The sequence below is a fragment of the Megalopta genalis genome, chromosome 6 (assembly GCF_051020955.1).
Source record: "Megalopta genalis isolate 19385.01 chromosome 6, iyMegGena1_principal, whole genome shotgun sequence".
Taxonomy (NCBI): domain Eukaryota; kingdom Metazoa; phylum Arthropoda; class Insecta; order Hymenoptera; family Halictidae; genus Megalopta; species Megalopta genalis.
Window position 1 is genome coordinate 23,477,943 of NC_135018.1, and position 14,195 is coordinate 23,492,137.

The 14,195-nt window shown below is 35.4% G+C and overlaps 1 protein-coding gene across 23 annotated transcripts in view; it reads left to right on the top strand.

Moving 5' to 3' along the window:
• The window catches only part of tmod (tropomodulin), a 188,947-nt gene that overhangs the window by 92,836 nt on the left and 81,916 nt on the right, over nucleotides 1–14,195 (top strand). For 5 of the 23 annotated variants that reach the window (XR_013033711.1, XM_076523027.1, XM_076523036.1 and 2 more), the window contains 8 exons: nucleotides 7,573–7,725; nucleotides 7,834–8,001; nucleotides 8,087–8,213; nucleotides 8,440–8,660; nucleotides 8,749–8,903; nucleotides 8,988–9,084; nucleotides 9,169–9,316; nucleotides 10,712–10,814. Coding sequence is in view for 17 of the 23 variants with exons in the window: in XM_076523027.1 (XP_076379142.1) it covers nucleotides 7,573–7,725; nucleotides 7,834–8,001; nucleotides 8,087–8,213; nucleotides 8,440–8,660; nucleotides 8,749–8,903; nucleotides 8,988–9,084; nucleotides 9,169–9,316; nucleotides 10,712–10,800 (1,158 nt within the window). In the remaining 6 variants the exon portion in view is untranslated. The other 18 variants (XR_013033716.1, XR_013033714.1, XM_076523034.1 and 15 more) reach the window with 12 other exon arrangements.

The window sequence follows — 14,195 nt, forward strand, 5'->3', positions numbered from 1 at the left end:
AATGACCATGAAGACAGAGATAGAGTCTAAAAATATTTGTAGCGTGGAATAAGTGTACGAACGGCAAGAATTCGTTCTTAAATTCCGTACATAGGTATGGGAATCGTTTTACTTTTATGTCAAGTAAAAGGGATACAGTTGCAATATGAATGCGACAGTTAGTCTCAAAGAAACTTCTCCCATTTCAAAGTTACAGCCACATTAGTGCTTAAACAAGTTAAGATGGATGCAATTATTATAATAATCTGTTTACCGTTCTTTCCTGAAGTGGTATTTATGAAAATTTTAACTGTTAACTAATGACTCCGATCATTCTTGTAACAGTAAATTAAGATATCATTATGTCGTATTCAACGGTAACGCTATTAGCACTGTGTAATTTCGATCGCAACACATCACCAAGATTCTTCTGCATCCGATGTAATTTTAATGCAGTTTTTATTCTACTTCCACATTATACATCGTTGAACAAGATTTCAATTAGTGCACATAATCGCATAAAATTTGCGATTAAAACACGCAACTTATTAACGAATTTTCCTCCAATTACTCGTCTACTTCGATGCCTGAAGCAGATAATACTCCATTGCACGTAAACAATTTTAATTTACTTACGTTCGATTGCAAAAGTTAATAGATGATGGCGCTATTGAAGTGCTATTGCAAAACAAGAATTAGCACAAACGTATATCTTTATGAAGCGTAGATTTCTATCGCGATGCTCGATGTATCACATTCAATTAGAAAATCCATTTTTCCACAGCCTGGTACGCGAGTTGTCTTCTAGCCTTGATATAAACTAACTTGCAAATGCTGTTGTGCGTGGGTGACAAATGATCGCATCGAGTGATCTCTCCCAAGGATACCGCTGATTTCCAATAAGACGCACAAATACCATACGAGAGGATCTCGACTGAATAGCAAGTAGAAATCCGCTCTTACCTCATCCATGTTTATCTAAAAGTGCAAGAATTGCTGCACCTTCTCTAGCTTTGGAATCGTCGAGAGTTCAGGTTTCGTAACTACCTGTCTGACCATAGATGGTCTTTGGCTCGATTCCTTTTGCTTCGCTTATCAAGCCTTCTCGATAAGTTCAACTAATTAAGTGTCCCGTTCGAGACATGTCCCTTGTGCGTTGCATAATCAAAAGCACTCGAAATTTTTCCACGCTGTTTTAATAGATCTGTTAGAGAATCGATATAACATATTCAGAGAAGATCTTCATGTCTATTCGAGAAGCATCGTCTGCTGGCATTTGACATAATTAAATGTAAATGAAACTTTTCTTGACGCTTTAATACATATACAGAGACTCGGGATAAAACGTTAAAAACAGCCCTTCATTATTATATTATGGTGTACACAGAACTGTATTTTGATAGACCCAGACTTAATTAAGTACAAATGTCAAAGCAAATTGTTAACAATAAAATTGTTGACCTTTCGTACCTCGATCTCCGCGCATTGAATAGAGATGAAAATATTTTCTGTCAGGCGTCAGCTGGTAGAGACCTCGGTTTTGTGAGAGACAATGCTCTGCTGGTAATATTTCATTCGCAATTGACCCCGTTGAAATAGATAGTCTTGTCACAGAGGTTTAGAAATGGATGAGTCCCAAAAATACAAACTTTATAGTTCAGTTGATTTTTATTTGCGAAGAAAACTTTGACTGTTCGGGAGATGGTACAGCTGAATGATCATTTAGGGGAAACTTTTCCAAGGCACACACTTTTTATCAAAATACATTATAGTAACTCTTTATTCAATGAGAACTTAGCGATGATTTTTGGTGAAGTTAAATATTTATTTTAAAAATAAGTATTTTGAAAACAAGTGTTGTTACTTTACATAACTAATATATTGCTTTAAAGTTTGTATTATTATATTATATAACATCTTATTTAATAAGATGTTCTGGAGTGTTAACACTTGTTAAATCGATGAGTTTTTATCCAGGTACAAAAATATACTGGACTGAAGACGTTGGCAAGATGTCTGTCCTCCTTCTTTCCGACATTCTTTATGCGGTACGAGAATTCTGCTTCGTTTGACTAAAACGTCGGCTTTATGTGTGACCCTTAGTCGCGCTTTGGAGGAAATACGCGCCCCTAATTGCACACACAGCCCATTAGCGCGCCTCAAACGCAACATAGATCGCGTTGATCGACGTGCTTTTCCTTCGAAGATTTAATTACCGATACTTAAACCGGCCTAATTTCGAGGCATTGCACTCGTGAGAAAAGTAACTGCCGCCAGACGGAGAACAGAAGTTTCAAAACGGGTCTCATCGACGAACCTAAACAAATCGATTCTAATGACAACAAGTCACCACGAACGACACTCGGAGTCTCGCGTTAATAGATTTCTTAAAAAAAAAGAACAAGTATTTCCGGAATAGTGACGTATTCGAAATGAAAATATAAATCAGTTGACCTATAGTAGACTCTAAGTAACTTAAATCGCGCTGGAAACGCAAAGTCCACCAGAAATATTCGGCTCTCGCTCTTCCCGATATTTTACGAGACTTCGGGAGAAGAGACTAGCTGAAAATAAAACAAATTTAAATCTTGTTCATTCATTTAGCTGGCGGAGGCATGTTCGAAAAACAAATTACTATATCAAGGAGACAAGGAATTTCTGTCACGGTGAATAAAACGTTCGCGGGAAATGCAGCAACGCCGGTTCGTCAAATTTTTGTAGCAAACATGGTTTATATCATAGTTAAACAAAGTAATAAAACTCATATCAATTGCACGTTAGTTCTATTGTAATTTTCATAGTAGAACTATCTGCATTTTTGGTGAGTCGCAGAATCCAGACTCCTCCTAATTTTCTCCGTAGTAAGCTGATTATGTTTTTCCATATAAAATCGTAAATTTCTCTATTGTTTTGACTGGGAATAAGATAGTTTGATTTATATATATATATATATATGAGCCGTTTATTTTGAAAGTGGCATAAGTCACTTTACCCTAATGAAAAGTGGTGATTTTTTAGTGTTTATACGAAATTATTTATACTGAGAAAAATATCAGTATATATACTAGCTGAAAATAAGACAAATTTAAATCTTGTTCATTCATTTAGCTGGTGGAGGCATGTTCGAAAAACAAATTACTATATCAAGGAGACAAGGAATTTCTGTCACGGCGAATAAAACGTTCGCGGGAAATGCAGCAACGCCGGTTCGTCAAATTTTTTTAACAAACATGGTTTATATCATAGTTAAACAAAGTAATAAAACTCATATCAATTGCACGTTAGTTCTATTGTAATTTTCACAGTAGAACTATCTACATTTTTGGTGAGTCGCAGAATCCAAACTCTTTCTAATTTTCTCCGTAGTAAGCTGATTATGTTTTTCCATATAAAATCGTAAATTTCTCTATTGTTTTGACTGGGAATAAGATAGTTTGACTTATATATATATGAGCCGTTTATTTTGAAAGTGGCATAAGTCACTTTACCCTAATGAAAAGTGGTGATTTTTTAGTGTTTATACGAAATTATTTATACTGAGAAAAATATCAGTATATATACTAGCTGAAAATAAGACAAATTTAAATCTTGTTCATTCATTTAGCTGGCGGAGGCATGTTCGAAAAATAAATTACTATATCAAGGAGACAAGGAATTTCTGTCACGGCGGATAAAACGTTCGCGGGAAATGCAGCAACGCCGGTTCGCGGACGTGCATCTAGCAGGCTGGCTTTGTTTCCGTTATTATTAGAAGCAGTGACAACGTAGCATTCAAATCTTGTGCAGGATAGATAAACTTTCCCCCCTGCCGTGTGGGGAGCCAGCTTGTTAGCTCTCCGCTGTGAAATTATCGCCGGAACGACGCGTTTCAACGGAAAACGACTCGCCTTTTTTTCGTGGCCGTGAAAGTAAGTCGCGCGCGGTTTTCATTCAGCCACGCAGAAATAAACCTGCCACGGAGACGTACAAACTAATTAGCAAGCAGATTTCTCGCGAGCGAGCTACAGGGTTATTTGGAGCACTGAAAGTTTCACTCTAGATTTGAGCGACCGCGTGAAGGCTTGTATCGTTGATTGATCTTCTTCGTTATATTGCCGTCCAATTCTTGCTAGGGCATAATGAACAATGCACGCGTCGATGCAAGACGCATCTCCAGTGGGAATGCTTCCATTGCATAATATGTACTTCCATTCACGCCATGCATCATCTTTCGGGATTACGTAAAATTGATTGCTACAAAAAATGAAAGGAACCATGCGGAAGTTAGATTGTAATATTCAATACAATATTCTTCTGGAAAGTACAGTAAGTTCTCCCTAATTGAGATGCTCAGCTTGTACAAAAAAAAGAAGGAACAATTTGGGAAGAGGAGATACGATTATTCGAGCCTTGCGGCTCGTTTTTATAGTTACCGATTGTCCAACAACTATAAAAACGAGCCGCTACTAATGTCTAGCCTACTACAAATATATCAAAGAAATATGAATTAATATTTTAATTTCAAGTCGATCATATGGAGAAACTTAAATACAATATTAATATAGTATCTCAAGGGACCTACACGTACATCCACGTTCGTTTCAGTTTCTTAGGCATCCAAGAACAAATATAGTGTTCTAAAGTTGTTGTATATATTTCTAATATAAAATATACTAGATAGCCTTCGATATTGCTACCGATATATTATTCGTATGCGTGTATAAAATTTGACCGAAATTCCTGAAAATGCGCAACGAACACGAAGAAAGATTCGTACAGAGTCGAAAATGGCAGCGCTTCCGGTTCGCCATCATGCTTACAATCGAAGTGACATCTCGCGAGTGCTCGGCATCCACGCCGCTCCTAATTTCGAATGTACATCAAAGATCAAACGAGCGTCCTTGCGTTTAAACGTAGCTGGGCTCGAGCTCGGTTTCGGATGCGACCATTCACGGGCTGCATAACGAAACAAAAAGACCATGGGTGCATTTGTTGGTGCAGCGGTGAGAGATTAAGCTGCTGTATTCCCGAGCGCAAGGGTGTAATCGTTATTAATGCGGGCCTAGGTCACGGGCGAGGGATCGTCTTTGGTGGCGGCTAGTTAGTTCACGAGAAGGCCAGTGGCCGCGCTCGCGCTCACTATAAATAATCATGGCGCGGGGATGTCCAAGTATAGACCGTTGGGAGTTTGCCAGCCTGCGAGGAGGCCTCAGCTATTTTTGAGCCTGTCGCCGCTACGAGCGCTACAACGCGCGATAGACACTCTCTAATCAAAACTGCACGACCGAGGAACGACAGAGATGGTCGCTATCTTTTCCGGCGACGAGGATCAGACCTGCGCGACCGACACTCCCACCTCGCCCATGCAAATCTGCTCACCCACACTTTCGGCTACACCGATTGCCGGTCTTGTACATGACCTTGGGTAGATTGATTTATCGAGTTAATTATCCAGTGGAGGTTCACAGCTATTCAATTTCTTTCGCGGGATCGTTTCCATTCTTGCACCTATCGAATTTGCTGCGATTCGTTACAATCGAGGATTAAATCGAGATCTCCGTTTAACACGCGAAAAGTTAATTTTAAGATTCCCAGCTGTAGTGTCATCTCAAATTTCCAGATTGTAACGCTAAATCCGCATGTCAAAATGTGCGGTTCTCTTTAAGGGTTTAAAATATTGTACAATTTTTTAAAATGATACACAAATAACTGCGCTTTTAGTGAAAGCTATTTTTTCGTAATACTGAACCAATAGTACACTTATTCGTACATGTATATTCATATTAAACTCTATCATCATTTTTCGAACCATGTATGGGGTTGCAACTTTTCTCTAGCTCCTTTTATTCACTCGTTTTAAGTTTTAGGAGTTACTTGAAAATAATCTTTTTAAAATATTTAAACTATTTTTATAAAATGTTAACAATAAAGTAAACAATTTTTGTCGGAGATTGACATTAAATCTTGATACATCTACAATTCTGTCAATTTTTTTTAGCAAACATGGTTTATATCATAGTTAAACAAAGTAATAAAACTCATATCAATTGCACGTTAGTTCTATTGTAATTTTCATAGTAGAACTATCTGCATTTTTGGTGAGTCGCAGAATCCAAACTCCTCCTAATTTTCTCCGTAGTAAGCTGATTATGTTTTTCCATATAAAATCGTAAATTTCTCTATTGTTTTGACTGGGAATAAGATAGTTTGATTTATATATATATATATATATATATATATATATATATATATGAGCCGTTTATTTTGAAAGTGGCATAAGTCACTTTACCCTAATGAAAAGTGGTGATTTTTTAGTGTTTATACGAAATTATTTATACTGAGAAAAATATCAGTATCCTGAGATAACAAATACAAGTAAATCTTCTCGAAAGTTAGCATCCATATTTTTAAACGTGTTAAAACGCAAACCCTTAAATATATCAACTTAAAAACAAAATGACTTATGCCACTTTCAAAATAAACGGCTCATATATGGATATGTTTTGAAATGACCGCCATGGATGTTATGTCAACGTCAATACCTGCGCGCCGCCGGTCGCGCAGAAACTTTCTCCATGAGCTAGCTTCTCCTATACTTCATTCAAGTAAACATCTTGCAAGGTTGATGTCAAATAGAATCCATAAATGACCATTTACTGGAAATGTTCTTTTCTATTTGATCTTTTAAATTATAATTAAATAAACATTGTTTCTCTGTTAAAAGCTATCCGCTACTAAACTTTTGCTAGAAAATTTGAGTAATAATGGTAACTGTATGAAGCAAAGCCACTCCATAAACTATTTGTACGAATATGGTATAAGCGTCAAAGGGCGCTGCCGCAATCAGCCACAATCGGTGAACTGGTCAGTGAAGTGTGCGTCTGTCGTGAGAAGTGGGTGAGGTATTTGATTACGAGCAATTCACCTAATTTTGCATTGGGAAAATATTGCCGGTACTCACTTTTATCGAAGGCAATTCGCGTAGAATAATTGGAATTGTTGTTAAGGTTGTAATACTCCAGAATCGAGCGTGAATTCGCTCGGGATTAGCGTGGGTTGTCGATTTGGCAGATGAGTTGTCAATGAAAATCAATTCGGAATTATCTGGGGCAAAGGGCATCAGCCGCGTTGGACAGTTGCCGAATTTAAATGCAAGTAGTCGATTAGCCGATCGTTCGACCAGGAACACAGCCTCCGCATACTCTTAGTCATAGCCATCAGCGTTTGACGAAATATCTCGTTATTCGTATCATAGCACACGACAACACATAAGTTGTTCCCGGTTTCTTTTCACTGCGATCAATAAAGGATACCACCACTTTAGTAGTTGTATTTGTTCAGTGAACTCGACGGGTGTTCGTTGGAAATTCAAAGAGAATGAGATTAGTCACTGATTAAATATATAAATTTTATTCTATTGTTTAACCAGTAGGAAAATATAATATATCGTCCAGTGTTTTTTTAGAGTATACATGTGTTAGACAGTTAACATAGACGAGAATAAAAACAATATAGTTGATTTCCATTAGTCATATCAAATCTATTAACAATAAAATTAATAAAATGTCACGAAGATACTCTGTTGTTGACCAAGAACCATGGGAAACTTTCCAGACATCTGCATCAACCAAAACTACCACCATGACAACTGCAGCAAAGTTATACGGCAAGGATTTGAGTGAATACGACGATGTGGATGTGGATGATTTACTGGCACAACTTACTCCGGAAGAAATTAATATATTGGCCAAGGAGGTGGATCCTGATGTAAGACAATTTATTTATTTGTAGTTTAATCAATTTAAGATGCATGGTTGAACCTATACTTTTGTGAGATTATGTCTGTATCTAATAGCTTTTGTATTTCTTTTATAGGATAGCTTTATGCCACCATCACAACGTTGTAGTTATGAATGTGACAAGAGTCCAACAGGTCCCCTTAATCGGAAGAAACTTATTGAACACATCAACAAACAAGCTTTGGAAACACCAGACATACCAGAATTAAAGCCTTTTGTACCTGGTGTAATAAGAGGCAAAAAGGTTTGCATTTTGTTAGACAAACAGATTAATATATACAAAATTTATAATGGTCTTATATATATATATTTATGTTAATCTCTTATAGTGGATTCCTCCCCCTCAAGAAGCTATAAAAGAAAAAGAAGCAGATGAACAAATTGCTATTGATCTTGGAGAAGAATACGAACAAGCTTTATCTAATGCTACCCAAGAAGAAATTATTGATCTTGCTGGTAAAGTATTAGACTAATATTAATTCAATAAAAATTAAAATAATAATAAGATTCTGATAAGTGTATAATGTGTCTTGGTTGTCAAGAATTGATATATTTAAAAAATGAAAATTTTGAATGTATGACTTTTAAGTTATATAATTTTCTAAACTGTTAACTTTTGTGCTAGAGATATTTTCAATGTAACATGTGATTGTAGAATTCACATATTTTTCATTGTATATAGCTATCCTTGGATTCCATTCCATGATGAACCAGGACCAGTATCATGCTTCCTTATTAAATTCTGGTCAGCCTGTCGGCTTGGGTTGGGATGGTGTTACAAAAGCTAGTCAACCAAAACCATACCCAATGGAACCACCTAACGATACAGATGTTGATGCCACAATTAAACAAGTTCGAGAAGATGATATATCATTGACTGAATTAAACTGGAATAACATTAAAGTGAGTACACACAGCACATTAATGTTTTTAAATACACTTATCTAATAATGTTAAATATTGTACTTAATGTCAATTTGTTATTCTACAGAATATTTCTGACGAAAAGTTTATTCAACTATTTGAAGGACTAGAAATGAATACACATCTTGAATCTTTAAGTTTAACAAACGTGGGAGTCACTGATAAGACTGCACAAAGGTTGGCAGAAGCCTTAGAGAAAAATTCTACACTCAGAGTACTCAAGTTAGTATAATGTTATGAACAGACATTCATATGGGCAAAGAGAAATATGTATAATGATTTCATATTAAAATTTTATTTTCTCAGCGTGGAAACAAACTTTATAAGCCCATCTGTGATAGTGAGGCTCATTAGAGCACTTCTTAAAACAAAATCAATAGAAGAATTTCGATGTTCCAATCAGGTAAAATATGGATAATATCACTTTTCAGGTCACACGTTTTATTTACCTTGATGTATGTATATTTTTATTTGTTGTAACTTGTAGAGGTCACAAGTGTTGGGAAATAAAATCGAAATGGAAATTACTCAGTTGGTGGAACAGAATCCGACGTTGCTTCGGCTTGGACTTCATTTGGAGTTCAATGATGCTAGACATCGTGTAGCTGCACACTTGCAACGCAACATTGATAGGAGTGAGTAGAAAGATCTTATTTATAAAAATAAGTTTTTTATACTACTCTGGATACTAAATATTTATTTATTTATTTGCGCCAATATTTGATACATATCGTATCTATATTGCCGAAAACTTAACAGAAAATGTTATCTTCCGTAAATTTGTATACCACCTAGTATACAAATTAACGGTCATATAAATTAGTAGCATCCACCTGTCATATTTCGTTATTTAGTTGTATTTTATAGTAATCATGTTTGTCGTACTGTTCCTTCCAGGTGTTCCAGAAATATTCTTAATACATTACAATGTTCTATTTTATATGTTTAAACCAGACTGGCTCTTTACAGGTCGTCTCTATTATATTCATCCAGATACATATATTTTCAATCTAGCATCTGTAGTCTTTAAAAAGACATTTTAGTGCCGTCATTCACGTAATTTGGAGATTTAAATCTTTAATTTTTCATTTAGATGGAAGCAATTGTATGGGGGACCATGGAGATCATTTGATGAAATGCTTCTAACACTTTCAACTCTGCTTCGTAGTAGTCACATAGCGCTTTACTAGCTCATCATCATTCATCCATTCATCCTGCTAAATTCATTTATTATTTTTTTAACTAGTGGCATAGAGGTAATTATGAAACCCTGGCGTGCACCTGTTCAAAGTCTTTATACTCAGCATCATGTTTCTAACATTTCCAAAATTTGACATCGATCACCTTCTTCTGCAGCTTTCCTGATGCACTCTAATTAATTAATTTAGATCGTTAATTCACTTTATTATTATAAAATTACGATTGTTAAAGGTGTTGTACCTAGAAAATGAATTAGCAGATACAGACTGATTAGTATGTTTTCAATTTTCAGCTAAGTACAGAAACAAAGGTTAAAGTACATAAGCATTTGATTCGGTATGAGTTTATTTAAATCACGTTCCTGTTTCACTGTTGCTTTCAGCTTATATAACATGTACATGCGGCTTATGGCTCATGCTTCTAGCTTGCTTTACACCTCCGTACTGTTGCTTAATTAATGAAGTCAAATATACAGTTAATATCTTAATTACTTTGTCAGAGAAAGTATACATCACTTTATTGGCCTTCCGCTTAAATTAATTATAACAAATATTTTATTTTATAAAAGAGCAGTACTCATTATTCTAGGTCAAAATCTTTCATTGTAATTATATTATAGCATGATCTGACATATTTCCTTTTCCAATGAACCTTCTAATTTTTTAAAAATTTCTACATTTATACATACAAGTTATAGTAAGATATAAACACAAGTTTGGATTAAATCGTCCAAACTTTGTCTTGGAATTTAATTTTTTCCCCCGTTTTCATTCTATAAAATTGTTTTATTAAATTACTCAGAATTTTAATTATGTATTTACTTTTATTAGTTTTACGTGTGGCACGTGCTAAGCAAGAAAGCGGTACAGCCTCACGAAATTTTACTATACCCATAGGCAGCTTAAGAGACAGTACATAGCACAAATTAATGCAGTGAGTAGATACATATTGACAAAATTTCAATCCTGATGACGTCTTGACTTATTTGGTCTACACACAATGTCTGTGATGATCCCGAATGTTTTTATGAACGTTAATTGAGTACAACATTTACCAAATTGTTTTGAAAAGTCCTTGTTGCCCGTTTCTGATTATTTTAGTGTATGTGAATTTTGCATCGATAAAGGTCAGTGGTTTGATAATACTCATATTTGTCTCTGAAATCGTCTCAGTTGTCCAAAAAAATGTTGATTCCCGTTGTTAATAGTTAAGCATGCTGTCAGAAGTACCAGTATTGTGGGGATAAAACGGTTATAGTGTTAATATTAACAGTATTGATAAGTACAATGTAATCAACTTATTCGAGCACAATAAATATTAAACATGTTTGATGAGGGTAGTGACTCGATAGTACTTCTATCTCTGCAGATACATATACTTTCTCAAATATTTATGAAAGATATTTTTAATACTAACATAGTTAGGTACCGCAATATTTATCGCTGCAGTGCTACATTTGTATTATTCTAGTGTTAGTAGAGGTTTTAATTCCGATAAGTACATTATTTAAATTGTAAAGGATGTTAGTAGTTGGTTTTTTAGTAATATAAAATCCTTGCTCGTAATATAACATTATGTTACGATATTATACCCTAAAGGATATACAAATTATTATTAGCTTTTGTTGATATGAACGATTGATTGTCTCCTCTAATCTCAATTGTTTCCGACACAGTGGTATATTGAGTGCCCCTGAATTTCTGTATCTTCTGTTACTCTGCATGGAACAGGTTGTTTTTCGTTTCTTTTTTGTTCATTTCTGTATGTAAGTTTATCTAACTTTCACTTTGAAATGTTAACACTTGAATGTCAATCCTCGCGTCTTGCCTAGCTGTGTGTGGAGTCTCGAGGCTCGAGTCGTATTAGGACCACTGTCAGATAACTACTCTCAAGTAACTATAACAAATAATATATCTCAAATATAATTAATAAATAATCTATCTCAAATAATTACTCTCTACAAAACCAATTGGATTTACAATAGAAGACCCCTGTAATAATATTGTTCTTATCGGAATTACTAATACTAATGAGTAAATCAGTAGTACTGACTATGAATTAGTGTAATTACTAATAACATGAAAATTGTCTAAACAAGTCTACAGTATAGATTCTAATATAGATTTTATACATATTACTTATTAAGCATTTCAATATTCTCTGCACGATCTTACTTTCAGTTGCTCGCATCATGCTATCTCCTACATACTGTACCACGCTATTCACTACAAAACAATAATGCATGGCATGCTACAAACGAAAAGGGGGAACAATTAATTAAAGAAGTTATTAGTTATAAATTAAGAGTACACATTCCGGTATATACGATCCTACACCAACATATCAAACATTTCAGTTTATTTCTCAAATCATTCTCTTTCAAGAAATAGGTGTTGATCGCACAAAACCAGGGCAATTATACTAATAAAAAAATCACACTGATGTACCAGGTCTACCGTCGCTATTAAGAGGGATTTCGAAACGATCTCATCTTTAATGAAGTTGTTCATCTTTTTAGTATGGCTATTTATAAAGTATGATGTTAAAAGGAAACTCCTTTTGCTTCGTTTCGATTTCCCCTAATTCGAGACTATATATTATTTAATGTACATCACTGTGCCACCCACCGATGAGAAACTCAGCGAGCCAGAGCTGCGAGTTATACTTACGACACCTCTATTCTTTCCCAACAGTACGGAAAGACCTAACGCTGCGGCTACAGTTCCGATTCTTTAACATGAACCACAGGAAACAAGCCTTGATTCAATGAAAGGTAGCTACACGTCGAGTGCTGGCTCGATCAGCGGAATGAACTGCGTGGTTTTTTTTGTCTATTTTAAATAAATTTTAATGCTGATTATTTTTGCAGCTTCACTAATTCCACTTTGTAATATGTAGGTTGACAAATTCTGATGTGTGCGAAACATATACGGAAACCAGAAAAAAATATGACAATGACAGGTGATCAAGCGTTAAAGTGTTCGAGAATTCTGGGCCATGAGTACATAGTACAATTTGCGGACTATTTTTGCGAATTATTTTCTAACGTGCTCATCGATCCTTGGGATATCAAAATCGGATCAATGGTTATTCTACGCATTCAATTTGTGGAACAATTCAAGTACCTTAAGTGCTAGAGGTTGTTAGTGATTGTTAGTATACTATTGGACTTTCAACGCAAAAACAGATGAATGTAGAAATGATAAAACTGTTCCTTTTGATGTAAAAGAGTTTTTATATTCATTATTATTTTACAAAATCTCGTATTAAAGTTCTTTTAAAATTAAAAGTACGGAAAAATAATTGTAAAGTAACAATTGAAGAGTGTACCATTCTTAAATGTTCTTATTTTAAGTAAAAGGGTAGACCACGTGAGTGGTAATCTTTCTGAACCCTTAATTAATGTTTCATAGAAAAGAGACATCCACATCTTAAGCATTATGGTACAAAAGAGATTAAACCCTTGGTTTTTGAAATTCTAAAGATGAAGCATTGTCAAAGACTTCAACCTGACAGACTTTCAAAGACAAAGGCTTCATCGACAGAACCGTCCAGCTTCAAAAACGTTGTAAACAAAGGGTGGACTTCTTTTTATCGATTCATTGTGTCGTTAAAACCGGCTCGTATCTAACACGACCGGACTATGACGGGTCCCGAAAACAGAGTTTTGCGCTTGATCTGACACGTCGTTAACTGGGAATAGTGTTCGCGGACGAGCATTAACTACGGCCGACGGGTTCGTTGCAGGGTTTAGGTACATCCTATCAAACCCGATGAAGTCGTGACGCGTTAATTTCCACGCAAAGCGAACGGGAGCTTCTGGAGCTTTGCGTGACGTCCTCTCGACGTTAAACGTCGAGCAGCGAACAGTTTAACACGTGCCGACGTACCTAGTGATGGGATCAAGCGTATCGCGACTGGTATCTTTGACCCGTTGGAACGTGTGCTGTGTTTAAGGGAACTGAAACAAGTTGTCGCTCCTTTCACGGCGCATTCTCGTCCACTACTTTATTCGCGTAAATTGCTAACGAGGAGAAATTATCGGGCTTATATAAATTTACAATTTTGTATTTGTATCGCAAAAAAGTCGAATTAACGGTACGATGGAGAGACATTTGCAATATAAGTAATCGATAAAACGATTACTATTTTTGCAAATCCTAAATATCGTTTACTTTAGAGATTACTTTAAAGAAACAGGAATTGTCCAAACAGGAAAATAGAATTGCCACTGTTTTCTTACATGAGCGAGTTTGTTAGGTAAATAAGTTTGATTTTTCTCTTAGTTATGTTTATGTTATACATATATACATG